Source organism: Dipodomys spectabilis, unplaced genomic scaffold, assembly GCF_019054845.1.
Source record: "Dipodomys spectabilis isolate Male_0828 unplaced genomic scaffold, ASM1905484v1 ptg000096l, whole genome shotgun sequence".
Classification (NCBI taxonomy): domain Eukaryota; kingdom Metazoa; phylum Chordata; class Mammalia; order Rodentia; family Heteromyidae; genus Dipodomys; species Dipodomys spectabilis.
The window spans coordinates 28,170,586-28,197,416 of record NW_024870773.1 but is presented as its reverse complement, the minus strand read 5'-3'; the positions used below and the strand labels follow the sequence as shown (position 1 = coordinate 28,197,416).

General features: G+C 49.8%; 1 protein-coding gene across 1 annotated transcript in view; it reads right to left on the bottom strand.

Annotated features, from left to right (window-relative positions):
* Positions 1-26,831, bottom strand: part of Nid1 (nidogen 1) — a 51,761-nt gene that overhangs the window by 10,428 nt on the left and 14,502 nt on the right. Inside the window, exons 4-13 of the mRNA XM_042686132.1 lie at positions 24,655-25,037; positions 21,410-21,559; positions 18,517-18,768; positions 17,702-17,902; positions 14,533-14,781; positions 13,658-13,801; positions 8,251-8,376; positions 5,690-5,839; positions 4,434-4,556; positions 98-328 (exon numbers count right to left, since the gene is read on the bottom strand). Coding sequence (XP_042542066.1) covers positions 98-328; positions 4,434-4,556; positions 5,690-5,839; positions 8,251-8,376; positions 13,658-13,801; positions 14,533-14,781; positions 17,702-17,902; positions 18,517-18,768; positions 21,410-21,559; positions 24,655-25,037 — 2,009 coding nt within the window. The remainder of the gene's footprint in view (positions 1-97; positions 329-4,433; positions 4,557-5,689; positions 5,840-8,250; positions 8,377-13,657; positions 13,802-14,532; positions 14,782-17,701; positions 17,903-18,516; positions 18,769-21,409; positions 21,560-24,654; positions 25,038-26,831) is intronic.

Genomic DNA, 26,831 nt, shown 5'->3' with positions numbered 1-26,831 from the left:
TAGGGTGGAGGGGGAGAGAGGAGAGATGGCCGGGCAAGCTGACACCCCAGACAGGTTGCTGGGCTCTGTCCAGCCCCAGCCAGCCACAGTCACTTACACGGGGGCCTCATCCCGGGCCTGGTCCTGGTGCCCTCCAGCTCGCGGCCTTCGCGATCCACGCACCAGCAGTAGCCCGTGCTGCTGTGGCACTGGGTGGGCACATACTGGCCATGCTCATCACACTCGGGGACAAACACCCCCGGCAGCTGGGGCCGCTGCACGTCCGCTCCCCCCGCCGCGGCGCCCAGGAGGCGCTCGCGCTCATGCTGGCACCGCGTCTTCTCCGCCTCTGTGGACAACAAGCAAAGGACAGTGTCACCCAGGACGGGCATGCCTGCCATGCCTCAGGCACCAGCGATCCAGCCCTGTCGCTCTTCCAGCTCAGACTACAACCACTGGACTTTACCTTCCCTAGGTTAAAAACGTGATTACTTAGAGTATCATGACTGTATCGGAGAGTGAACTAAAATAACAGAAAAGGAGCCATTTTAAAGTGAGCCCATCAAGTGGCATCAGCCACGTTCAGTGCTTATGACTGCCGTCACCGTCTGGCCCTGAAATATCCACATCTGGCTCACACCTGTAATCCTAGCTACCCAGGAGGCTGAGATGTGAGGACGGCAATTTAAAGCCAGCCCAAGTGGGAAAGTCCATGAGACTCTGATATCCAGTGAACCACTAAACAGCTAGAAGTGGACGAGCACCAGCCCCGAGCAAAAAAAAGCTAAGGAACAGCATCCAGGCGTGGCTGGCTGGCTTTGAACCATGCTCCTATGTGGCTAGGATTGCAGGTGTGAGCCAACAGCTCCCAGATTGCTTTGGTTATGTTTGACCTAGTCTTGCTTTCTATGCTCAGCCGGCCAGAACGCAATCCTCCTGTTTACACTTCTTACACAGCTGGGATCACAGACATGTTCTACCATACTCTGCTTGTTATTGGTTGATGAAGTCTCTCAAACTTGAACCACCATCTTCCTGATCTCAGTTTCCTGGGTAGCCAGGATTTAAGAATTGATAAGAAGCCAGCCAGCCCAGGCAGGAAAGTCCATGATACTCTTATCTTTATTAAACCACCAGAAAACCAGAAGTGGTGCTGTGGCTCAAGTGGTAGAGCACTCACCTTAAGCTGAAGAGCTGAGGGACAGCGCCCAGGCCCAGAGTTCAAACCCCATGACCAAAAAAAAAAACAAAAAACTGACAAACAGCAGAGATCGAGATCTCAGTCCTGACTCATGAACGTTTTGAATGTTTATGGCAAGCTGGAAGCTCAGCAGTCTCTCGGGATGTCTCGCAGTCTGGCCAGCAGACAGTGGGAATGACCCAGGGCTCCAACGGGCCCCTGTGGAGGCCACCAGGGCCTCTGGGGAATTTTGCACCAAGGGCCTGGGCTTGCTCAGAGCTGGGAAAATGCTGACTCGTTAAAAGTTGGTTTGCTGGGCCCGGGGAGGATGCACTCAAGCCCTGATTCTTATCTGAGGGGAATGGAAGTCTGGGGTGACTCGCTTCAAGATGGGACATAGAGAGCAGTAGAAAACGAAGAAAAGTAGAGAACTGGGGGAGACAGCACATTCTGGATCTCTGCATCTCCATCCCTCTCCCCCCCACCCCCATGAATTGGTTTCTCTGTCAAAGGAACGGGCCGTGCAGCTTCTGATGGGCTCCAGAGAACAGAGGGTAGGAAGTGTATGGGAGATTCTAGAAGCCAAGCTTTTCTGGGGACAGACAACAGGGACTGGTGGGAAGACCGAATGGAGTTGCTTGTGCGTCATTTACTTGGACTCTTCTGGCATGGCATGGGGGTCTTACAGGGACCCCAGCTGCTACACAGGATATGAGCACTTCCGTGGTGCACACCGCTGGACGTGGCGGCGGTGCAGGGTGATGACAGGTCTGCTAGCTCAGATTTCTGGCCCTCAGCCTCACCTACCCCAGGCCCAATGGACACTTGATAGCCCAGGAGTGCCATGTTCCCAAGAATGGGAATCTATCTATCTATCTATCTATCTATCTATCTATCTATCTATCTATCTATCTATCTATCTATCTGTTTGTAGAGGGGCTCGAACTCAAGACCTGGGCTCTGTCCCTGAGCAGAAGTACTAGCGCTAGGGATCTACCACTTGGAGTCACAGTGCCATTTCCAGTTTTCTGAGTTGTCTGTTGGCAATAAAAGTCTTTCCTGCCCAGGCTGGCTTCAAACCATGATCCTCAGATCTCAGCCTCCTAAGTAGGTAGGATTACAGGTGTAAGCCACCAGTGCCCGGCCCCAAGTAGGGGAAAACAGTGTTAACCTGGAAGACTCTTTTTTCCCCTTTTTATGCTGGTGCTGGTGCTTGAACTCAGGGTCTAGTGTTCTTGCTAAGCTTGCTAAGCTTTCTTGTTGAGCTAGTGCTCCTGTTCAAGGCTGATGCTAAACTACTTGAGCCATATCTCCACTTCCCACTTTTTTTGCTGGTTAAGTGGAGATAAGAGAGTCTCTGGGATAAGCTGAGACTCAAGACCTCTCCTGGATCACAGTTTAAGCTCGGGAACAGGTTTGGCTTGGGAGCCAGTCCCTTCTGTATCCGGTAGGTAACTGGTATGTACTGAATGCTCTGTCGTCCTTCAACATGACTGGCACGGAGTCCAAATCACATGGAAAATACTCTGCAAATGTTTTCAAACAATATTTTAGTTAGCATTTGTGTTGCAGCTGGAGATACAGAACACGAGAATCTCATAGGTAGCCCGTGTGCTGGGTCCCAGACTGCCCAGCCCTTACAGTGCTGAGTGACGAATGTCTGTGGTGTGTACCAGCCAGCCAGCCATGGCAATCTGCTACTTCAATCCAAGCAGGGTCCCCTCTCTATCCCTCTCTCTCCACCAAGGAGGTGACTCCAGCCAGGGCCTGTTCCTTCTAGTGCACATTTTATGTAGAACATAGGCTTATCTTCAGGCAGGTTTGTATTTTCTATACATAAGAGCATGACAGGGTATATTCCTTTGTAGCTCTGCTTAAGTTATGTTTTTGAGGCTTATCCACGAACGCCTGTTATTGCATTATATGAACTGAACCAAGTCATCACCCTTTCCTCTCACAGATTCCACGCAGACCTTCTTCCTTTACAATCTGCAGGGACATTCAAGCACATTCCTTGTAGACAGGGTGTGGGGGCGGGCAGGGATTTCTTCAGGGAACAGGGTTCCATACACACACATGTAAGCAAATAGCCGCTATTAACATTATCACTGTTTCATCTTCCTTTCCCAGCCTACAAGTCTGAATTTGTTTCTGTTTAGTAAATAGTCATAAAGACAGGGCAAAGAGTCAGACTAAAACAAATACAAACAAAACTGAAACATCTGTGTGCCTTTGAACTGGAGCTGTGGCGCCAGCCTTAAAAACTAATGAGTGCTAGTCTAACAGCTGCTACAATGCCCCACACCAGTGACCATGAACTCATCTCTACAAGCCTTCCCTGTCTAATCTGTGGGCAGGGCTAGATCCTCATCCATAACCTCAAAACAAAAAGTTGACGCTGCTTGAATCCCTTAGACATAGAAGGGTTGGGAATCTTTTGCTATCAAGGCCCAGTAGTGAGCCTGAGAGTTCTCAGCCCCACGGAACTTCAGTCTCTGTTATAACTATTGAAGTCTGCCTTCCTAATGGCCAAGCAGCCACAAATGATGCAGAAGCTAATGTGTGTGGCTGTATTCCAATAAAACTTTATTTATAAACACACACAGTGGGCTAAACTCGGCTCCATGACCCTGAGGAAGCTACTAATTTCTATGTAAATTTGACTGAGCCACAAGCACCCAGATATTTGGTTACACACTATTCTGGGTGCTTCTTTGAGGGTGTTTGTTGTTTTTTATAAAAATTAACCTTTAAATGGATAGAACAAGTAGATTATCAGGTCCTCAGATTTCAGACTCCTGAGTAGGATTACAACAGGCTTGAGCCACGAGTGCCCAGTTCCATGCTTTTCCTCATCCCATGGGTGGGATGAGGCCCAGTCCTCCTTGGTTCTTGGGCTTTCCTGATTCTTGGGCTTTCAGTCTTGGACTTTGATGTTGCCTATGGCAAAACTGGGGACCTGTCAGCCTCCTGAACGATGTAGGCTGTGTTCTTGTGATCTATCCTCTTGGCTCTGTTTCTCTGGAGAGCGCTGGCACAAGCAGCCCTTCCTCAGCCTGCACTGCTGGCTCAAGTTCTCAGGATGATTCCCCCCCAGGCTGCTGGTATGGCTGTGGGCCCTGCGGTTACACCCTGCACAGCTCTGTGCCAAAGCCCATGCTCAGTCTCTGTCTCTAGAGACCGCTGAGAACTTGCCAGGAGCTGCCACTTCCCTGTACGCTCAGCACTGATGTCACAGTACAGCAACGGATCTCCAACCCCGCACGCCCCTCACCTCCGGGCTCGCATCGGAAGCCATCTCCCTGGTAGCCAGGTTTGCAGCGGCATGTGAAGGATCCTGGCAAGTTGTAGCAGACAGCGTCAGGGTGACATCGGCCTGGCTGGCATTCGTCCACATCTGAAAAACCACCACAGGCCAGGAGGCCACAAGATTATTTCCAGAATTCATGGTGGACACAATCATTCACACCAGTTGCTAAGATCTCCAGGAACCTGCTTCTGGTCTGGAAACTGGGACTTTTAAACTCACATAACATGGATTCCTGGGACACTGATGTGCTCACCATTTCTATCCAACACATTTACAAGTGCAGTTCACTCTGACCATGTCTCCATGGAAAACCAGATTGGTCAAAGGAAAAAGAAAGGGTCTGCTCATATGGAGAGGTGATCCCACTCATCATAAACAAGAGCTGCCCAAGCTTTGAACTTTGGGGCTTGAACTCTGGGCCTGAACACTGTCCCTCAGCTCTTCAGCTCAAGGCTAGAGCTCTACCACTTGAGCCACTGCATCACTTCTGGTTTTCTGAGTGGTTTATTGGAGATTAGAGTCTCACAGATGTTCCTGCCCAGGCTGGCTTTGAACCAGGATCCTCAGATCTCAGCCTCCTGAGTAGCTAGGATTACAGGCATGAGCTATAGGCATGAGCCATCAGCGCCCGGCTTTGTACATCACCTTTACAATAACAATAAAAAAATACTCTGCTTTGCATATCAAGAACCCTAGGATGCTTTATTAATCATGCAGCTTCAAACTACCTTATTCACACCAGCCAGACAAGCTGCCCCATGTGTGAAAGGATTCCATCAACCATTTATTCTCTGACTCTGCAGACATTTATTCAAAAAGGAAACTTGGTTTTTGTGGAGAAATCTGTGGCAACCCAACTGAATGACTGCATAGATCTTGTTACATAAATTCATGGACTTTAAGCTCTGTAGGCCGAGATTATTTTTCTTCTTGCAAAACACAAACAAAATCCTCTATGCGGGCAGAGAGCAGGTGTCTGATCATTGTGTAATCAACACGTCATGGAGAACAAATTAGCTGGGGAAAAACAGCCCCCAAAGAGAACACATAGTATTTCCTATGTGCTTTGCGGCTCTCAGAGAGATACAGACAGGAGCCAGCTCACCCAGTGGTGCTGGACCAGAGTCCTTCGGTTTAGGGGGAAGTGGGTAACCAGAGAACAAGTACCAATGTAAACCCTTGCAGGGTGCGCAGAAGGTCAAGTCAGAGTGGCCTCGTACCTTGGCAGGCCCGGCCGTCCCCAGAGAAGCCAGGCAGGCAGGAGCAGGTGTACGAGGTCCCCCCGGTGTAGACACACTGGGCCCGCTGTGGGATGTCGCAGTCATGCAGGCCAGCCTCGCAGTAGTTGATGGGCCGCTGGTCCACAATAGCTTCAGAACAGAAGGTCCACGCACATGGGTGGGAGAAGGCCCTGAGCAGTCCGGCACCTCCCAAACCCCTTCCCACCCGCACTTCAGTCCAGTCCTGTGGGCCCTAAAAGACCCCAGATCTCCCCACAACTCTGCAGGCTGCACCCTTGCTCCCCACTGGGTTGTGCCTCTGCCGACTCTCCCCAGACCGACACCCCGGCTGGTCACTCGGCCTGGCTTTCAACTGTGGCTCTGCCCTAAGGACTCTAGCTCAGGCCTCTCTGAGCACGAAAGACCAGGAGTGGGATTCAGAACCCAACTGCCTTCCTCTGGGTGTGCACACACAGCATCTGCAGGGGCCATGCTTCCCACGGGAATACGCAGCTCACAGTGGGAAAGCCACACGCCCACTGCCAAAGCCAAGGTCAAAGTCACAGGGGAAAGAAGAGAAGACCTTCCCCAAGGCGGCCAAGGGTTTCTTGCCCAAGAGACGACAGGTGGCCCTGGGGTGACTGTAAGCACTGGTGGATCAATCCTATAGCCATGGATTCTTTTCTCCTGGACAAACTGGAATGCCTTCAGCATATGGAGCACGGGAGGCCAGCCGAGGGGACTCCTGCATTCCAATGGCTCTGGCGACAGTGCTCACAGAATGAGGGCTGAGGAAGCAGGCGCCGGCCCCGCCTTGTGTGCTTGCCTCAAGATGGGAATCAGGGCCGAGATCAGAGCCACGGTTTCCAACGTCCAGTGACTCAGGGCTCCCACTGGGACCATTTGTTTCTGGTGTTCTGGAAGCCTCAAGACGGGATGGAGTCCCAGTCCCTCAGCACACCCAGGTCAGGGTCCTCTCCCTGAGCAAAGGAGCCAACTAAAAGGGAAAAGAGCCAAGGGGACTGGAACCTTCCAGGGCCCTCAGCCGCTGGGATCATCAGTAAGCACTCCAAGGCTAGATCTCAGGGAACACAGCGATCACCGTGCCTTTTGCCCTTGTTTTGGAGCAATGGAATCCACTATCCAAGCAGCTGGCTCAGAATTTGACACACAGAACTGGGGAAGGCTGGAGGTTGGGGGAGAGGACAGGGGTGGCCGGGGACCTCCCTGTGCACCCCCCGGCAGCTCACGCAATGCTGCTTATGTACTTGGGCCACAGGAGGCCAACGACCTCACATCCATGATCTCACTCAGATGGGGAGCTGCAGCCCCTGCCCTGTCCTCCCACGGGTGTGACATCACCCTGCCTTCCCCGCTCAGGCCTCAAGTTGGATCTCAGTGACCATAAGGGGTAAAGAGTCCACCACCCACGCTCCAACCAACACAGGATGTCAAGACTGTTGCGCTAAAAGCAAACTTCACCATCTGCTGTAACTCCAAAAACAGAGGAGGAAATCAGGCTGCGGACACAAACTCATACTCTCTACTGAGAAGAAAACAAGGAAGTTCAGCAGCGCCAGTGAAATCTCAGCCCCATGGAAAGGGGACAGGCCTCCCAAGGCCACAGATGTTTGGGTCACACTCAACACATGAGGACTGCCAGTTCCCTCCCTCCCGCCCTGCCGACACCAACAGGGACCTTGGCTTCTAACCCAAGCTCCCAGACGAGCAAAGGAAGCATATTCTAGACTGAACAAACAGCCAGGGGACATCCGCTGGCTGATACAGGACTGGAGGGTGTTTGTCCATTGGCAGACATGCTGAGATCAGGTGTTTAGCTCAGCACGTCGGCATCTGGACCTGGAAATCTCCAAGAATCTTTGAACTTAAAATGGACCCGTCATGAAACCAACTGTCAAGGCAGAACAGCAAGAAAAATGTGGTTGGCCGACATCATCCTTATTCCCCAGATCATTGTCAACCAACAACGTAATTAGCATCAATAATAGTACTGACTTACTTCAAAACATGCTTAGAAGTTCTGCAATGTATGGTCTATAAAATTAAGATCCACAAATGGAATGGTCCCCAAGTGGGGTTTTAGATGTAACTCGGGTAGAATTCAATCTAACGGTAGAAACATGTCCCAGAGGAGTCATCTTTCAACACCAACCCTAGGTTGTATATGGCATGGCCTTAGTTAACTATTAAAGAGTATACTGAAGCCAGGTGAGGGTGTCTCACACTTATAATCCTAGCTACTCAGGAGGCTGAAATCTGAGAATCGTAGTTCAAAGCTAGCTCAGGAGGAAAAGTCCAGTTAACCACCAGAAAGCCTTATGCAAAAAAGCTCAGTCAGAGACAATGCCCACACCCTTAGTTCAAGCCCCCAGACCGGCATAGATAGATAGATAGATAAATAGATAGATAGATAGATACACAGACAGACAGACAGACAGACAGACAGATAGATAGATAGAAGAAGCAAGTGGCTCCTTTGCCATGAAGCTCATAGTATGCACCATGAATGTGTATTTTGATAAACTGCCTGGAAAACTTACCCACGCATGTTCCCCTGTCTGAAAAGCTGTAGCCCTCCACGCACTCACAGCGGAAAGTTCCCGGGAGGTTGTTACAGATTTGATGGCTCCCACACACTGAGGGTTGTTCCTTACATTCATCAATATCTGCAGCAAATTGTTGAAAAATGAAGATTTGTTTTAGCCTCTTCAACATCACAGAAAGCATTTTCCCCACCCATCTTAAGACAAAATTTTCTGTATCTGCAAAGTAGTATGAAATGAAGATTCTTTTCCCAGAGTGTGACTTAGCCAGGGTCCACCAGGCCCTTTCAAGTAAGTAGGTGCCCCTCCACCTCTTCCCAAGCTAGTTCCTGAGATGGGGACCCTCCAGACAAGTCCCTCATGTCAGACACGAGAACGACACACGATGATGCCTTACACATGGGACTGCTGGACTTTCCTCCAATCACGACAACTAACCAAAGTTGGCTGTTTTACAACCACACTATGAAAATGTGAATGTCACCTAGAGCTTAATGGACTGAGAGTGGGGAATCTCAGTAGATGGCTAACAGACCAGAGTCGTCTCCTCTCAAGCAACCACACTAGAGCCTGGGCCAGGGGGTAACAGAGCAAAGACCGATGCCTTGTGGTTGAACAGAGGTGGATCCAAACCCAGTCTCCCTAATGAGTGTGGTCTTGCGCAGGTTACCTCAACCACTCAGCCTCCGTTTCCACAGCAGTAAATAAGCGTAACAGTACTCATTGTGTAGGTTCGTCTGAGGAGTAGAGAGCATGGATGTGGCCCGGGAGCCTCTGCACAGCCAGGACATGGAGCTCTGATGAGACTCATTAGACGCTCATCCTCTACCCCCAGTTCTGGCCACAGACGTGGCCAATTCTGGGAACCAAGGTCACTGGCTCTGGGTTCCAGTCTGTGACTACTACTCTCGTAAGGCCTGCTGGCCCAGAAGAGAAACTGCTAGCCTCTCATTATCACAGTTACCTGTCACACACAGACAGGTTGGATGGGAACAACTGCACCAGGTCCTTCTCACACCCACCTCACCCCCTCCTGAAAATGTGTGTGCAGAGGCTTGCACAAGTGCTGAGGCCGCTCGGGCAGGGCCTGTGCCTCCAGCCTCCCCACAGGGCTTGCACTCAAATCGTTCACCCCAGTCGGGCCAGTCCCTTCATCGAGGAGACCCTGTCCTGCTGGCGATGTTCTTGGGCAAGGCATCTTTGTGACAGCAGTCCAATGTCTGGGCCAGATCCAGGCAGAAGCCCAAATGAAAGGCTGATGAACTTTTTGAAAGCGGGGTGTGTGTGTGTGTGTGTGTAAGAGACAGGCATTCAGGTAAAGGGTGTGTGTGTGTGTGTGTGTGTGTGTGTGTGTGTGTGTGTGTGTGTGTGTGTGTGTGTGTGTGTGTGTGTGTAAGAGACAGGCATTCAGGTAAAGGTCTGTGCCAAGCACAGCGGGAGGGGTTTAGGGAGCAGGTGGACTGCAGCTGGGTAGAGATGAGGCCACACAGCAAGCATACATCTTCCAGTCCCGTCTACCAGCTGCTGCTCCCACACCCACGCACTCCATTCCACACCTCTCGGGAGGCTCCCACAGATGCATGCACATGCTGTTCAACTATGGGGCCTCTGATGGCTTAGACCCAACTGTGGAAAGCGCAGAGCAGAGCAGCAGGCTCCAATCAAGGCACTGGAGCCCAATCACCAGGGAGCTTCCAAGCCTCCATTCACCCCGGGAACATTTGCGGGGAGGGACACTATGTGTTCAGAAAATATCCCGGGCCACCAGGCTCCTCCCACATGGCTAACCCCACACTTGACCTTCAGCACCATAGGCCAACAGGGCCTGGGTAAGGGGACAAGGGACAATCCTCCCCCACCACTATGCTGGTCAATATACCCCTCCCAGAGATGAGATCCTACCCAACCTCTTCCCCAACAGCACCACCTCGCAGCCCTGGCAGTTTAGAAACTGCCTAATGTACATTCCATACTGTAAATTGAGGCCAGGACCTAACCCTTCCTTTCATGGGACTGAGACTTGGTAACCATGGGGACGGTGCCCAGTAACCATGGTAACTACCTCAGTCACACTACTCATCATCAGGCCAGCTTCCGGTCGAACATGAGCTTCGCCTGCTGTTACCACTCTGCCCGACAGGGGAATTCTGGATTCTTAACTATGCTGCTTTTCACAGATTTTCCAACGACCGTTTCTCCCACTGTTCCTTTCACACCAGTCTCCTTGAGAAAAGTTTCATTGTCAGTTTGCTAAATGTCTTCTATATACTCAATACCTGTTCGCTGAAGATGAGCCAGAACTGTCTCTACGGACAGCAGACCGAGAAGCGCATGGCACCCTCTGTCACGCAGTGTGTGAACCACGGAGGGCCGTGGTCCAGCTAGGAATCTCCAAGTTATCTGGGAGGGTCACGGTGCGACGTTCCCAAGCCAGCCTAACCTCCCTTTGAATCTACACTCCTACTTCAATGCTGCACACCCGGAAGCACCGGGTCCTTCTCCTCACAGGCACGTCCCAGGTCAAAAATGACCCATAAGCCATCTGCTTAATGCGATTTCTACCAAAAGCCTCATGTCCCCATGCATTAGTGCTCTGGGGCGTGTTCTAGTGAGCCCGGACAATAGGAGCCTGGCTAGGAATATCCCACATTCCACGCAGCTAATATTCCAGAAGGACCACTGAGCACTGGACAAAAGCAAGTGCATACACGAGCAACTGCTTCCAGATCTCCTGGGTGTGACAGAGGACATAAAGCAGGCTGGCCATCCCTAAGCACCAAGCTGGGGTGCCAAGAGCAGAGGCCTCCAGAAGGTCAGCTGGCAGCAGCAGCAGACTGATAGGCAGGTAGCTTTTAGAGTGGAAGTGGAACTACATAATGATGGAGGAGCTGTGTCACAATGAAAGGGTTCCCCCATGTGGTCTCCACACCACCCTCATGACTTACAGGTGCTCTGTTGACACACACACACACACACACACACACACACACACACACACACACACTCTCTCTCTCTCTCTCTCTCTCTCTCTCTCTCTCTCTCTCTCTCTCTCTCTCTCTCTCTCTCTCTCTCTCTCTCTGCATGAGCCGTCCTAAGCCAAACACAGTCATTCGAGACTAGCCTGCTCTTTAGGCAAAGACTGAACAACTGTCCACAGGAAAGTCTTTGAAGTTAAATTATAAATAATTTTTTTGGGGGGTCCGGTCATGGGGCCTGAACTCTGGGCCTGGGCGCTGTCCCTCAGCTCTTCAGCTCAAGGCTAGTGCTCTAACACTTGAGCCACAGCACCACTTCCGGCTTTTTTCTTTTTGCTTATGTGGTGCTGAAGAATCGAACCCAGGGCCTCAGGCATGCAAGGCAAGCGCTCTACCACTGAGCCACCTTCCCAGCCCTAAATGATTTTTTTTTAAGTAGCACCAGAAGAAAGGGGTGTAATAAAGATGCTGAGCTCAAATACTCCATCACTGCTCACCTCTGAACTTCCATGAGGAGAAACAACAAGCATGGTCAGGGATATAGAGAAAATGGAACTCCATCACTGCTGGTAGACACCACCACCATGGAAAGCAGTATGGTGGCTCCTCAAAATATTCAATACAGAATTACAGGATGATGCAGCAGCTGGGCACTCCTGACCTATAATCGCAGCTACTCAGGAGGCTGAGATCTGAGGATCACAACTTGAACCCAACTCAGGAAGGCAAATCTGTGAGACTCTGATCTCCAATTAACCAGCAGAAAGTTGGGAGTAGAGCTGTGGCTCAAGTAGTAAGGCTCCAGCCTGGCACAGAAAAAAGCTAAAGAACAATGCACAGGCACTGAGTTCAAGGCCTAGTACTGGCACATACAAGAATATGATCCAGCCATCTCACTTTGGGTAGGTACCCAAAGGGAATAGGAACAGCAACTCCAACAGTGTTTGTACACCCAGGCTTGTATCAGCATTATACACAATAGCCAAAAGGTGGTGCAAGCCTGATGTCCAAGGCAGATGGACAGATAAAAATACCAAGAGAAAAGAAGCCAGGAGTCAGTGGCTCACACCTGTAATCCTAGCTACTCAGAAGGCTGAGATCTGAGGATTACGGTTCAAACCAGCCAGGAAAGTCTGTGAGACTCTTATCTACAATAAGCCACCAGAAAACCGGAAGTGGCGCTGTGGCTCAAGTGGTAGAGTGCTCGCCTTAAGCTGAAGAGCTGAGAGACAGCACCCAGGCCCAGAATTCAAGCCTCATGACTGACAAAAAAAAAAAAAAGAGAGAGAGAAAAGGAATTCTGGCACACACCACAATATAGGACATCATGCTAGCCACCAAAGGAGGAATGCTGTATGATTCCATGACATTCCCAGGGTCGTAAGATTCCCGAGACAGGAGGCAGAGCGGTGGTGGGCAGGGCCAGGGAGGAGGAGGAGGGAGCAGTGCAGTGGGCACAGAGCTTGTTGTGCCAGATGACAGAGTTTAAGATGATGGTCATGGTTTCACAGCATGTGAATGTACTTAACAGCATTCTGCTGCACACTGAAATGGAGCTGGCGTGATAACCCCAGCCTGTAGCCTGGCACCCGGGAGGCAGACATGTAAGGGGAGTCCTGAGGTTAACTTAGGCTACCTAGTGACACTCTGTCTTAGAAAAACCAAGGAATGCACATGCATCTCAGTGGTAGAGTACTTGTCTCATTTGTGCAAGTTTGATTGCTGGTGAAAGTTCTTTCTAAAGTAAACTTTGTAAATGTTATTTTATATGTACTTTACAACAAAACATTGTTTTTCAAAAACGGCAGCAAAAGAATTAAGAGTGTCAGCAACTATACGAGGTAGCTTGTGAAACTTTTTTTTTTCTCCTTCAGTCTGGAGCTTGAACTCAGGGCCGGGGCACTGTCCCTGAGCTCTGCAGCTCAAGGCTAGCATTCTACCATTTTGAGCCACAGAACCACTTCTGATTTTCTGGTGGTTAATTGGAAATAAGAGTGTCATGGACTTTCCTGACAGGGCTGGCTTTGAATCGTGATCCTCAGATCTCAGCCTCCTGAGTAGCTAGGATTACAGGCATGAGCCACTGGTGCCCTGCTTACTTGTGAAACTCTTAATGCAGCAGAGCCTGAGTAAATCACAGCTCACAGTCTGACCAGCCATGACCTCGACTTCCCTTTAACCTTTCACACTGAGAACCTGAGAGTGTACAGGAAGAGCTAGGACCATACAGTGGAAGAAAGAGGGAGGGAAGGAAAGAAGGATACAAGCTGAACCCAGGACAGGACCGAGGGGACAGCAGGCACGCAGGTGCACAAGGAGGCATTCTACTCTGCTGTGCCTGCTAGATCCTGGGTCTAGAACCTGTGTGCTCCCTCCTAGCTGGTCCCCTAGCTCCCCGCATGCCCCACCCATCAGAAGCCAAGCCTTACCATGGCAGGTCTGCCCGTCTCCTCGGAAGCCGACAGAGCACTCGCACAGGAACTGGGTCCCGGGGCCGGGGCGGCACGCAGCGTTGGCGTCACACCCGTGCGTGCCGATGTAGCAGGGATTCTGAAGGGCATCGGGGGAGCCATCTGTGAAGGCAGACAGGAAGCAAGTGAACGTCAGGACCTCGAGGAGGCCTCCTGCTAACACAGGAAGCAGGTAATGATAAATACTGATGGAATGGGTGTGTCAGTGACCCTGGCCGAATCATTACCCACTGCAAACATGTATTGACAGTAACTGCACTGCATCCAGATACACCATTATTAATGTGTCCATTGAAAATAGTTAAAGGCTGTGGCTCACGCCTGTAATCCCAGCTACTCAGGAGGCTGAGATCTGAGGATTGTGGTTCAAAGCTGAGTTAACTTGGGCAGGAAAGTCTGTGCGACTCTCATCTCCAATTAACCACCAGAAAACTAGAGGTGGAGCTGTGGCTCAAAGTGGTAGGGCGCTAGCCTTGAGCAAAAGAAGCTCAGGGACCGCACCCAGTCCATGAGTTCAAACATAAATAAGTAAAATAAAAATAAGTAAATAAATAGAAAGGAAAAAATACTAAAAAGCTGTCCAGAGCCAACATGAAATTAATCTCTAGTGACCTAACTTTTTTTTTTCCCTTTCTCCCTCAAGGTATTTTAGCATGATCTTCTCCTCTAGATTTCAGAGTAAGAAAGCAAACTGCAAACACCAGAGAGCAGAGGTTTCTGACACATGTGAGCACGGGGCAGGCGGGGGGGAGGGGAGAAGGATGGGGGGGATAGGGAGGGATGGGTGTCTGAGAGCGCTGGCACCATGCCGGCCAGTGCCCCATCCTCCTCACCCCTCACAGGCCCAATGGAGTTGCTGAGGGCATAGCGCAGGATCCTCTCCTCCTGGTTGTAGAGCACGAACACACTGTCCACCGAGAGCTGCTGGGTGCTGGGCAGGGCAGGCTGCGTATCGCGGTCATGCGGGCACTCTTGGAAGGTGATGGTCTGGCGCCACTGGTAGGTGTGGGTACGCGCAGGCGCAGCGCTGTCCTGCCCCGGCGCCGTCACCGTGTACTCGCGGGTAGAGGACGATGTGATCACTGGAAGACAGGAGGGAGCCAGGCGATGGAGACATGGTGATGGAGCTCTGCCCAGGGCAGTCCCTGCTCATCACCAACCCTAGGATGGTCCGGAGGACAGCTTAAGGAAGACAATGTGTTGGTGTTGGAATCCATGTCCTTTTGTCTCCTACATCTCTTTGTGCTACCCATCGGGGAACTTTGGGCATCAAGTGGAGATCAGGGCAGGAATCATGGTTCACAGATAACTCAAACAACAACAACAAAACTCTGTTCTCCAACCCACAGCTGGGGGCTGGGGTGCATGCCTGTCTTCCCCAGAGACTAAGGGAAGCACAAGGAGGAGCTGACAGCCCAGGCTGTGCAGGTCTGACGGGATCCCACCAGGAAAATAACCTGTGAAAGATGGGGGCCGAGGGAGTGTCCGCCTGGCAGTACCACCAAAAAGGAAAAGGAACACAAGAAATGCAATGGGTGTTAGCAGCCAGTTTTGGAACGACCACTCTATAGCATCATGAGCAATGCTAGGCAGAGGAGGAAAGACAAGCAGCTCGCTCAGGAGAGCTGCAGTCTGACCATGTGACCAAGCCCTCCGCTTCCTCAACACATGAAGGCCTCTTTGTATGCCTGGACTCGGCAAAGCAGAGGAGAAACAGAAATTCACAGTGTGCTGCCTGCCATGCAGCGCCCTCCTGCTGACGGCCAGGCTGCCTGGCCACAGGCTGAGCACAAGGCCCTTCCCCAACGAGGACTCAAGCAGGCTGCCCTGGCCACAGATACCAACATGGCTGGAGTCTGACAGCATCTGACAGCAGCCTTCAGAATGTTTGAAGCCTTCAAACTGTTCGACTCACTACCTATTTCTTAGAAAAGTCAGATATTTGGTCAAGATTTGTGATAAACAGTCCAGGTCATTGTGAGAGGGAAAACATGAAACAATCTCAGCCTTAAGGAACAGAAGAATCGTTCACACCAGTAGAACTGGACTGATGTATTTTTCCAAGGCCACTCACGGGAACTAAGGAATACACACAAATTGACGTTAACAGAAAGGTAAAGATTCAACAATGCAGTCTGATTGCAATTTCAGTTAAAAACAACTCTGAACAGTAGATTATGTAATTGCACTGTATCAATCAATAATACATTTCCTGATTTTTAAAACTACAATATAAGCATATTAGAGAATGCATTTGCTCTATCAACAACACAGGACGTGTTTAGGGGCTGAAGTGTCAGGTTAAAAGAATGCAACTTACTTTCCAATAGTCAAAAAGAGTTACACCCCACAAAAACAGACCCGAAGACCAATGGAACAGAATAGAAGATCCAGAAATAAATCCACAGGCCTACAGCCAGCTGATATTCGACAAAGGAGCCAAAGACATACAATGGAAGAAACATAGCCTCTTCAACCGCTGGTGCTGGGAAAACTGGGCAGCCACATGCAGAAAACTAAAAGTGGACCCCAGCCTATCACCATGCACCAACATCAACTCAAAATGGATTAAAGACCTTAACATTAAACCTGAATCTCTGAAACTACTGCAGGACAGAGTAAGAGAGACACTTGAACTAATAGGCACAGGAAGGAACTTCCTGAACAGAGTCCCAGGGTCACAACAAGTTGGAGAGAGACTCGACAAATGGGACTACCTTAAAATAAAAAGCTTCTGCACAGCTAAATCTATCGCAACTAAGCTAGAAAGACAACCAACTAATTGGGAAAAAATATTTACCAGCAATATATCAGACAAGGGGTTAACATCCTGTATATACAGGGAACTCAAGAAACTAATCCCTCCCAAACCTAACAAACCAATTACTAAATGGGCAAGGGAACTAAAGAGGGACTTCTCAAATGAAGAAATAAAAATGGCAAAGAAACACACGAGGAAATGTTCATCATCCCTGGTGGTGAAGGAAATGCAAATAAAGACAACCCTGAGATACCACCTTACCCCAGTCAGAATGTCCCACATCCACAAATCAGCCAACGACAAATGCTAGAGGGGATGTGGAGAAAGAGGAACCCTATTACACTGCTGGTGGGAATGTACACTTATACAACCACTTTGGAAAGCAGTCTGGAGGGTCCTTAGAAAGCTAAAGATTGACCTCCCTTACGACCCAGTCATACCACTTCTAGGCATCTACCCTGAACAACAGGAACCAATATACAAGGACACGTGCACCTCCATGTTTATTGCAGCACTGTTCGCAATAGCTAGGATATGGAAACAACCTAGATGCCCCACCACAGATGAATGGATCCAAAAATTGTGGTATCTATACACAATGGAATATTATGCAGCCATTAGAAATGACAAAATAATGGCATTTGCAGGGAAATGGATGGAGCTAGAAGGAATCATGTTGAGCGAGGTAAGCCAAGAACGAAGAGACAAATGGTACATGGTCTCCCTGATAAGTGGATGCTAAATCCAAAAAGTTAGGTGATATGACAAAACTAACAGGACTTAAGAAACAAAGAACTCCCGCTCATCTGGTTGAACCACTACTAAATATCCCCATGCTGCTGATCACAAATATGGTATATAACATGTGAACACTGTTATATATTACAGACTGTGATAGACAATTTGCTCCAGGAAAGTTAGAATGAACTTGTGACTTTGAAATTATGTAATCACTTAATCACAATCAAAAAAAAAAAAAAAAAAGAACCTCAGGGAAGGGAGGGAGGGAGGGGATGGTAGGGGGAAAACAATGGAGGGGGTAACAATGTTCAAGAGGAAGTGTACTCATTACCTCACTCATGTAACTGTAACCCTCTGTATAGTATCTTTACAATAAAAAAAAAAATGCTCAGCAACATAAAAAAAAAAAAGAGTTACACCCTACATATAAGTGTGTGTGTGTGTGTGTGTAACATGACTGGTAAAGTAACTGAATTCATCGCTGGCGCGCAGGCACTCACCTGAGCTGGAGTAGTGGTAGAGCTCCGTGTAGGGCTCGATTTGCACGGTGGAGCCGGTCGGGATCTCGGGCACACGGCCCTCCAGCTCTGTGTTAATGGTCAGGTGCCCATGCTCGTCCACTCCACTGAACTGCTGCTTGATGACCAGCTTTCCTGGGTGCCCCACGAAGGTCACCTCTGCCTGGCGGGTGAATTCGCCCCCTGGAAAGCAAGATGGTGGGTCACCCTTCTGCCCGGCCAGCACCCCTCCTGACAGACGCAGGATCACAGTGTTCCATAGGTACTCGACAGCATCCACTCATGACTCGTGGGCTTTCCGGAATCCATGGAGACATCTAGATCCCCACCGAAAAATGCTTGTTCCTGGGTCAAAACCCTCCCCAGGTGGTCCCAGTTAATGATGTGTGTGTGCGTGCATGTGTGTGAGTGTTTAGGGAGTGAGAGCTGTCCCTGAGCTTTTTTACTCAAGGCTAGTGCTCTACCACTTGAGCCACACCTCCACCCCTGACATTTTGGTGACTGACTGGAGATAAATCTCACAGACTTTCCTGCCCAGATTATTTTCAAATCGAGATCCTCAGATCTCACCCTCCTGAGTTGCTAGGATGATGGGCCTGAGCCCCCACCCAGCACCCAGCTGGTGATGTGTACAGTTAACCTGGTCACTTAGTCCAGGGAAGAACAAGAGGTCCTTCTGTCTGCTTCTGAGAATACTTCTGCAGACAGAATTCTGGCTCCATCTGCTCCCAGGCCGGCCCAGCCCCTGTTCCACTGCCTGCACGGCCCATTAACCTCATTGTGCACGCGTTACCTACCAGTGATGCTGAAGCCATTCTTGAAGCTGTCCTGCTCCACGGCAAACATCCAGCCGATGATGCCTCCGATGGGCGCCAGGGGCAGCAGGGAGTAGCCCACGGTGTGGGGGATTGTGCTGATGGCAGTGTAGGAACGTCCCTGGTTCATCACCACGTAGGAGTGGAGGTCAGTGTTCTCGAAAACCACGGGCACCTGGCTGCTGCCCACGAAGATCCTTCCCTTCACCTTACCGTTGACACGCTGCGGAGAACCTGAAACACAACCATTAGGTAAGCGTGGCCTCCCGGACAGAGCCGTGAGACCGCAGGACTCATGGCTTCCTGACCATTCTCTTTGTAGACTCAATGTTACCGCATAGTCAGAAACAGGGGCTGATCACGCCCTGCCTGCAAAGACCAGGAGGACTGTGGTTCAGGGCTGGCAGAGGGCAATCAAAGCGGGGTGCGGTGATGTGCACTTAACATCTCAGCTGTGCAGCAACTCAGGCTGCATGAGGCACAGATGCAAAAATTAGTGAAAGCAGGAAGAGCTTGGAAATACAGCTCAAGTGGTACGGCACCTGCCTAGCAATGGGTGGGGGGTGGACCCCATTTACTGAGGTTTGTGAACCTCAGTAATACAGACACACACAAAATTGAAGAATCTTTGATGGGCCTGTACTTGCAAGCCATCTCCGTTTTTCTGCTGTGCTCAGTGTGCCTGACAGCACACAGAGCAGCCAGGACACTCGTGACCCAGAGTGGCTGAGCACACGTTCTATTGCAGCAGCCCTGGGAAAAGCCGTCCAGCTAATAGGAAAAGAATGTAGGAATGCATCCCAAGAACAACTGCACAAACAAGCCAGAAAGCCAAGTTCAGGAAACCTAGCAAAATGTTTCCACCAAACCCTGAGCTAGAAATAAATAAATAAATAAAACTTTCAAGTAGCAAGATTCCTACAAGCATTTAAACCCAAAACTATTAATCTATTACAGGGTGCATACATAACATCAAGATTTGTCACGCTCAGCTTGCAGTCAAACAGCTGCTGGACATTCTCAGCTGATATGTGCCGGGAACACAGTTCATGGGGTGACTTTTTAAAAGTAAGTGTTCAGGGGCTGGGAAGGTGGCTCAATGGTAGAGTATTTGCCTTGTATGCATGAGGCCCTGGGTTCAATTCCTCAACACCACATAAGCAGGGGAAAAAAAGCCAGAAGTGGTGCTGTGGCTCAAGGGGCAGAGCGCTAGCCTTGAGCTGAAGAGCTGAGGGACAGTGCCCAGGCCCAGAGTTCAGGCCCCACAACCGGACCAAAATAAAAATAAAAAAGAAATCACTTGAAAGAAGTTAAAAGTATCCTCCAAAATTAATCTGAAAAAATACACTACATTTTCTTCTGTTGCCAAAGGTAATATTTTTAAAGCCTCACTTTATTACCCCCAAAAGACTTTTTTCTTTTGCTTTTTCCCAAGTTAAAACAGGAACTAGCCAGGTACCAGCAGCTCACACCAGTAATCCTCGCTACTCGGGAGAGGCTGAGATCTGTGGACCATGGTTCAAAGCCAGCCCCAGGAAGGAAAGACCGTGACATTCTTATCTCCAATTAGGCCAGAAGGAGAGCTGTGGCTCAAGAGGTAGAATGTGATATGAGAAGAGTCAAAGGCCCACTATGGTGCATTCTGTAGTTTTTGTTTGAATTCTGATCTATGCCACAGGGGTCACACTGAGTGACCTATTATTAAACCCTCTCGTGTCACACAGAGTGAGTTCCCATGATCCTCTGGGAGCACCAGGTCTGGCTGGTCCCAATGGGGGCTGACCTCAGCCGTCATACAGGTCCCTCGGGCTCTGGCCCCACAATGAGTTTAGCACTCTATAGATTAACTGAGACACACTTCCAGTGCTATAGCCTCGCTATGGTTTCTGGAGCACAGGAAGGAGGAACGGGCTGGGGGGGGGGGGGGGGGGGGGAGTGGTTAAAACTGCACCCTTATAAACTCTGGTCGACACCAGTGGCCCTGTCAGATTAAGCAACCATGAAAAGAATTAGGTATGAGGCTGAGATCTGAGGATTGCAGTTCGAAGCCAACCCCCAGCAGAAAAGTCCTGAGACTATCTTCATCAATAAAACTACTCAGGAAAAGCCAGAAGTGGCGCTGTGGCTCAAGTGGTAGAGAACTAGCCTTGAGTACAGAGAGTCTCAGGGACAGCGCTCAAGCCCTGAGTTCAAACCCCATGACTGCCAAAAAAAAAAAAAAAGAGGTCTGGGCTAGGTGCTGTGGTATCTCACATCTGTAATCCCATCTTCATCAAGAAAATTAAAGTTTGAGGTTAACCTGGGAAACATATAAGTTGGTTACCGACACCCCATCTCAAATGGTGGCATAAACCTGCAACTCCAGATACTTTCATCTCAATGAACAAGATAGAAATGGTGGCATATGCCTGCTATTCCAACTACTCAGAGGCCTAAGTGGGAGGAATGCAATTAAAAGCCCAGGGAACAACCACCAAAAAAAAAGCAAGAATCCTACCTGAAAAATAAAAACAGATGCAAAAAGGGCTGGAGACATGGCTCAACTGGTAGAGCACCTGCCTAGCCTAGCAAGCACAAAGTCTGGAGATCAAACCCCAATACCTCTAAAAAAATAAAACAAGTCTTTGAGCAGAACTGGAGAGACTCCCTCATCCCTGAGGCCAACCTGGACCCCAAAGACTCTATCTCAGAAGAAACCACTCGAGAGACTCCAAGGACAAAGACGCAGTGTGACCAGTAACATGGGGCAGGACCCATCCTGCTCCAGCTCCACCACCCACTATTTCCACCTCTGTCATTGTCTGGGGCCTCTGAGGTGCTGGAGATGAAGCAGCAGCCCAGGGAGGGAGACGCTGCCCACCCAGAGGCCAGTTACCTTCTGCGACGCACTGGCGGCCGTTGCCCGTGTAGCCCGCCACACAGCGGCAGCAGAAGCCGGTGGCGAAGTCCCTGCACTCAGCCTGCACGGCGCACTGGTGTCTGTTGTTGGCACAGGTCTGCCGGGTATCCGTGTTGTAGCTGAACACTGTCGGGAGAAGACAGCAGCCCATCAGTGCTCTCCGCGCCTCTCAGGCGACATCCCATGCGTCTCCATTCCCAGGACTCATGCCCACCTGGACGCTCAAAGTCTACTGTGTGGGGAATGGGGTGGCTCCATTCCTCAAGCCACAGGTCTCCAAGGAGCTGAGAAACCGTAGGAGACCTATTCAACCCAGCCACAGTCTGTGAACTTGGTGCTACCCAATCAACCTTCCATGATGGCCAGTCGTGAGGCTAGGAGGGCCAGCTGCACACCAGTGGGGTCCTGTGCACTCTTTATGCTTAGTTAAATAGATGTATAATTTTGAAATTCAATTTGGGCCGGGCACTGGCAGCTCACCCCTGTAATCCTAACTACTCAAGAGACTGAGATCTGAGGATCCTGGTTCAAAGCTAGCCTGGGCAGGAAAAGTTCGTAAGATTCTTTTCTCCAATGAGCCATCAAAAAAAACCTGTAGCTCAAAGTTGTAGAGAATTAGCCTTGAGCACAAAAGCCCAGGGACAGCACCTAGACTCTGAGTTCAAGCCCCAGGAAAAGCAAACCCCCCCCCCCAAAAAAAAAAAGAGAAAAAGAAGAAAGAGCCATTTGGAGAGTGGCACTAAGTGGTTCATCCTTGTAACCCTAGGTACTCAGAAAATTGAGATCTGAGGAATGAGGTTCAAAGCCAGCCCAGGCTGAAATATCCATGAGACTCTTAATCAGTACAAAGCTGGAAGTAGAGCTATGGCTTAAGTAGTAGAGCGACAACCTTAAGTAAAAAAGCCAAGCCAAGCAAGAGTCAGAGGGCATGAGTTCAAGTACTAATACTGTCTCACACACATACACACACACACACACACACACACACACACACACACACACAAAGACACTTTAACCATCTGTGTCTATATATACAAATTTTCAAAAACCTCTCTTTCCCCATGGGAATAATTCAGAATCTCTGATGTGCAAAAGCTGGTCAGGAAGAACTCCTCCATTACACCCAGTCTAAAACCCTTTGACAAAAGAATCAGAAGGAATCTCTCCTCAGGTTAACGTTTCACCTCCCACATATACTTTACTAGAATCGTGAAGCAGCCCATTAACTTCAACGAGCTAGAACAAATGAATTTGGGCTAAAGTTCAAATGCACAGAGAGGATGATGATCTACTTATAACTGGCTGTGACGTGTGGAAATAAATGCAAATGTGAGCCCCTGGAAACGCCTTGGGCCTGCATGCTGGGCGGGGAGGGGTCCCAGGCTGAGCACACACAACACACGTTGGGAAGCCCAGCTCTCTCTCCATGGGTGAGCAATGGCCTACAGAGCTGAGGACAACTGTGCAAACACTAAGAATGTGCTGCTGGCCTTTCCAACGAACACATAAATAACTTGATTGGAGGGAGAGAAGAACATCTGATACAGACACACTTCGGGTACAAATGTAGGCTTTTTCCAGAGGTAGACAGTGGTATACAGCCTCAAGTTTCAGGAGGGCTGTCCACAGTCACACTTAAATGCAGTGGTTTCAGAAAAGAGAAGCTCAGAGATATCTAGCAAGGGCAGTAATCGGACAAGACTCAAAACTCTAAATATCTACAGAAAGCATATTCCACACTGGGGAACTGGGGCAGAGCATACAGGGGGCTGAGGTAGGAGCCCAGGACCTTGTCCTGGCATTGAATGCAACTTGTCTGTTCCTGAGCCTCAGAAGTCAGTAAGCCTGCCAGCCAGCATGCACTCCAGCCAGTCCATACAATACACACCAGCCAGCACACACAATACACACCAGCCAGTACACACAATACACACCAGCCAGCATGCACTCCTGCCAGCATGCACAATGCACACTGGCCAGCATGCACTCCTGCCAGAACACACAATGTACTCCAGCCAGCACACACAATACACACTGCCCAACATGTACTCCTGCCAGCATGCACAATACACACTGGCCAGCATGTACAATGCACTCTAGCCAGCACACACAATACACACTGGCCAGCATGCACTCCTGCCAGCTCACACAATGCACACCAACCAGCACACACAATGCACACCAGCCAGCATGCACTCCAGCCAGTACATACAATGCATACCAGCCAGCACACACAATGCACACCAGCCAACATGCACCCCAGCCAGTACACACAATACACACCAGCCAGCACACACAATGCACACCAGCCAGCATGTACTCCCATCAATATGCACATACACACAGGCCAGCATGCATGCCAGCACACACAATGCACTCCTGCCAGCATGCAGCTCAGCTTGCCCAAGGCTGGGAAACTCATTAAGAACAAACATGTCTGACTACTGGTGTGAGGCACAGAACAGGCGAAGAGAACCAAGATGAGTGAGGAGTGTGGGACAGACAAGGCTTCTTAGCAGAGGCAATGAAGTTTAAAAGCTTGAACCAGCCTTGCATTGGAATCTCAGGAGATTACATTTCAGCCTCGAGAAAGGGGAAAAAAATGAACACAGATTAGTCTGAGTATCTCTAGTGAGAGAAATCAAAGCATGCTCAGACTATCTGTACATTTCCTCAAAATGTACTCCAAAAAGTAAAAGTCCCTCAACTACTACAGCTGCCTAGAAGACATTACACTGTAAAACTATACAAAAAAAAAAAAAAGAGGATCTGCTTGTTTTGAATTTTGTGATCTTCACAAATCAACTGTGCAACCCACTGGTGCTGGAAGGAAAAAGAATCATCCATTGCAATTCCAGAACCAAGAGGGAGCCAATGTCACGCCAAGCCGCAGAAGGAGCTTGGCTAAAATGTTTGTGCAGGTGGACGAACACATTTCCCACTCAGAAGTCACAAACAAGAAAACCTGACTCTCCAAGGAACTCTCAAGGCATGTTTCTCTTTGAAACAGACAGAACGGAAGGTGGGCGGTCTTAAACGAGGATGTGCTTTTTCCAGTGTCCAGCCACAGGTCTGGGTGCCGACCCTGTGGGGCGTGCCCATGGCTCTGGGTGCTCCGCTTCTCCTGGCCCAGGTCTCGCTCTTCACCCTGCCATGCACAGACCTACGCCCCAGCAGCAACCCTGCTCCCCAGAAACCCAGCTGTAGCCTCCGCATCTTACCAACGCCTGTTTCCTCGACTTCATCCACATCAATGACATGTTGCTGGGGAAACCTCTCCACGGGCAACTGGAAGGATCTGGTCCTGGCCCTCTCCACGGGGGAGCGTGGAGGCCTCTGGGTTGCCTCATGGCCTGAGGAGAGGACGCTAGGCACACTGTGAGAGCCAGCACCCCCCCTCTGTAGAGTCTCGTAGAGAAAGGAAGATGTGCTCATGTCCTCCAGACCCAGAGATGGGGTCACTATGATGTACTCTTCATCCTCATCCACATACTCTGTGCCGTCGTCCGGTCCCAGGTTCGAGTCTGCAGGCACCACACCACTGGCTGTGGCCGCACTCCCGATCTCAAACACCCACACACCCTGAAGCCCAGAGTTGCTGCTCCTAAAGGCAAAGAAGGTTTCTTGAAAACGAGCCAGCCCCTCAGAACCAAGCGGGAGAAGCCCTGAGCAGAGGTGAACCCAACACAGCCAACAGGGGCTGGAACACAGGGAGACAATGGCCCTCTGGTCATCCCAGAGCGCAGACACCAGGGGCTCTGGAAAGATCAACCCAGATACACCTAACAGCAGCAAAACTCATCATCTATCAGAGCTCATGAACACCCAGAACATGGGTAAGACTTGCTACTCGGTCTAGATACTTATTGCTGGCTATGTGCTTGACCTGGATTGAGCTAAGATCTCACTCGTGTTTCCCACACTAACACAGAGCTCCTAAAACCATTAGAATGTCCCAGTGATCAAAGCAACCTTGGAACGCTATTTGGGTTGATGGTGGCTGCAGGAAGAGCCTGCTAGATAGGTGGCCAGAAATCCACAGCATGGTGGGAGGTTGAGAAGTCCCCCGTCCAGGGGCCCTCCCAACAGCCACCTGCAGGGGCAGAGGGGCCAGGGCTGACAGGACTCCTCCACCAGCGGCCAACACTGGAAGCCATGTCCCTACACTATGAAACCCCCATGCAGACCACCCCATGTGCTGCATGGGAAAAGTAACTATTCAACACTTAAATCCTAGCCAGTGCTAGTGGCTCACGTCTGTCATCCTAGCTACTCAGGAGGCTGAGATCTGAGGCTCACAGTTCAAAGCTAGCCCGGGCAGGAAAGTCCATGAGACTCTTTTTTATTTTTTTTTTTTGGGGGTCCGGTCGTGGGGCCTGAACTCTGGGCCTGGGCACTGTCCCTCAGCTCTTCAGCTCAAGGCTAGCACTCTACCACTTGAGCCACAGCGCCACTTCCGGCTTTTTTCTTTTTGCTTATGTGGTGCTGAGGAATCGAACCCAGGGCCTCGAGCATGCAAGGCAAGCGCTCTACCACTGAGCCAACTTCCCAGCCCCTCCATGAGACTCTTATTGCCAATTAACCACCAGAAAACCAAAAGTGGAGCTGTGGCTCAAAATGGTAGAGCGCTAGCCTTGAGCAGAAGAGCTCAGAGACAGCGCGGAGTTTAAGCCCCATGACTGACTCCTAATTATTTTACTCATTTCTGTGTTCCTGGGCTTATTTAAGCATCCGCATCTCACTGGTGAGAATGTATGTAGTAATTAATCTTCTTTTGAACACTTCACTGACATCAAGAACTTGAACTTGGCAAATGCTTTTTCACACTCAAAGCCAGTCGGTAAGCATTTACCAACACAGAACAAAGGGACAGACAGGAGAATTTTAGGCTAGATGTGACTATATGGAATGAAGATGGGAGCTTTGTTCTTTGTTTTTCTAACAATAATGGGAAAGGAAATATTTGAATTATATTTTTAAAAAAACCAGTCTGGGCTTTCCCTCAAGTCTAAGAACATAATGATGCTCTGTCAGTGTGGGCAAAAATGGTTTTATCAGGCTTCAGTTCCTGTCAGGAGACCAGTTTGACTAAACCTTCAGTTCTCTGGATGTCACCAGTTTAGAAATAGTTGGTTTTTTGTTGTTGGTGGTGGTGGTGGTGGTGGTGGTTGTGGGGCCTGAACTCTGGGCCTGGGCGCTGTCCCTCAGCTCTTCAGCTCAAGCACTCTACCACTTGAGGCACAACGCCACTTCCGGCATTTTCTGCTTATGTGGTGCTGAGGAATCAAACCGGGCCTCATGCATGCAAGACTAGCACTCTACCATTGAGCCACCTTCCCAGCCCATAGAAACAGTTTTAAATGGTGTATATAAAAAGTACACTTGCTACCTTTTCATG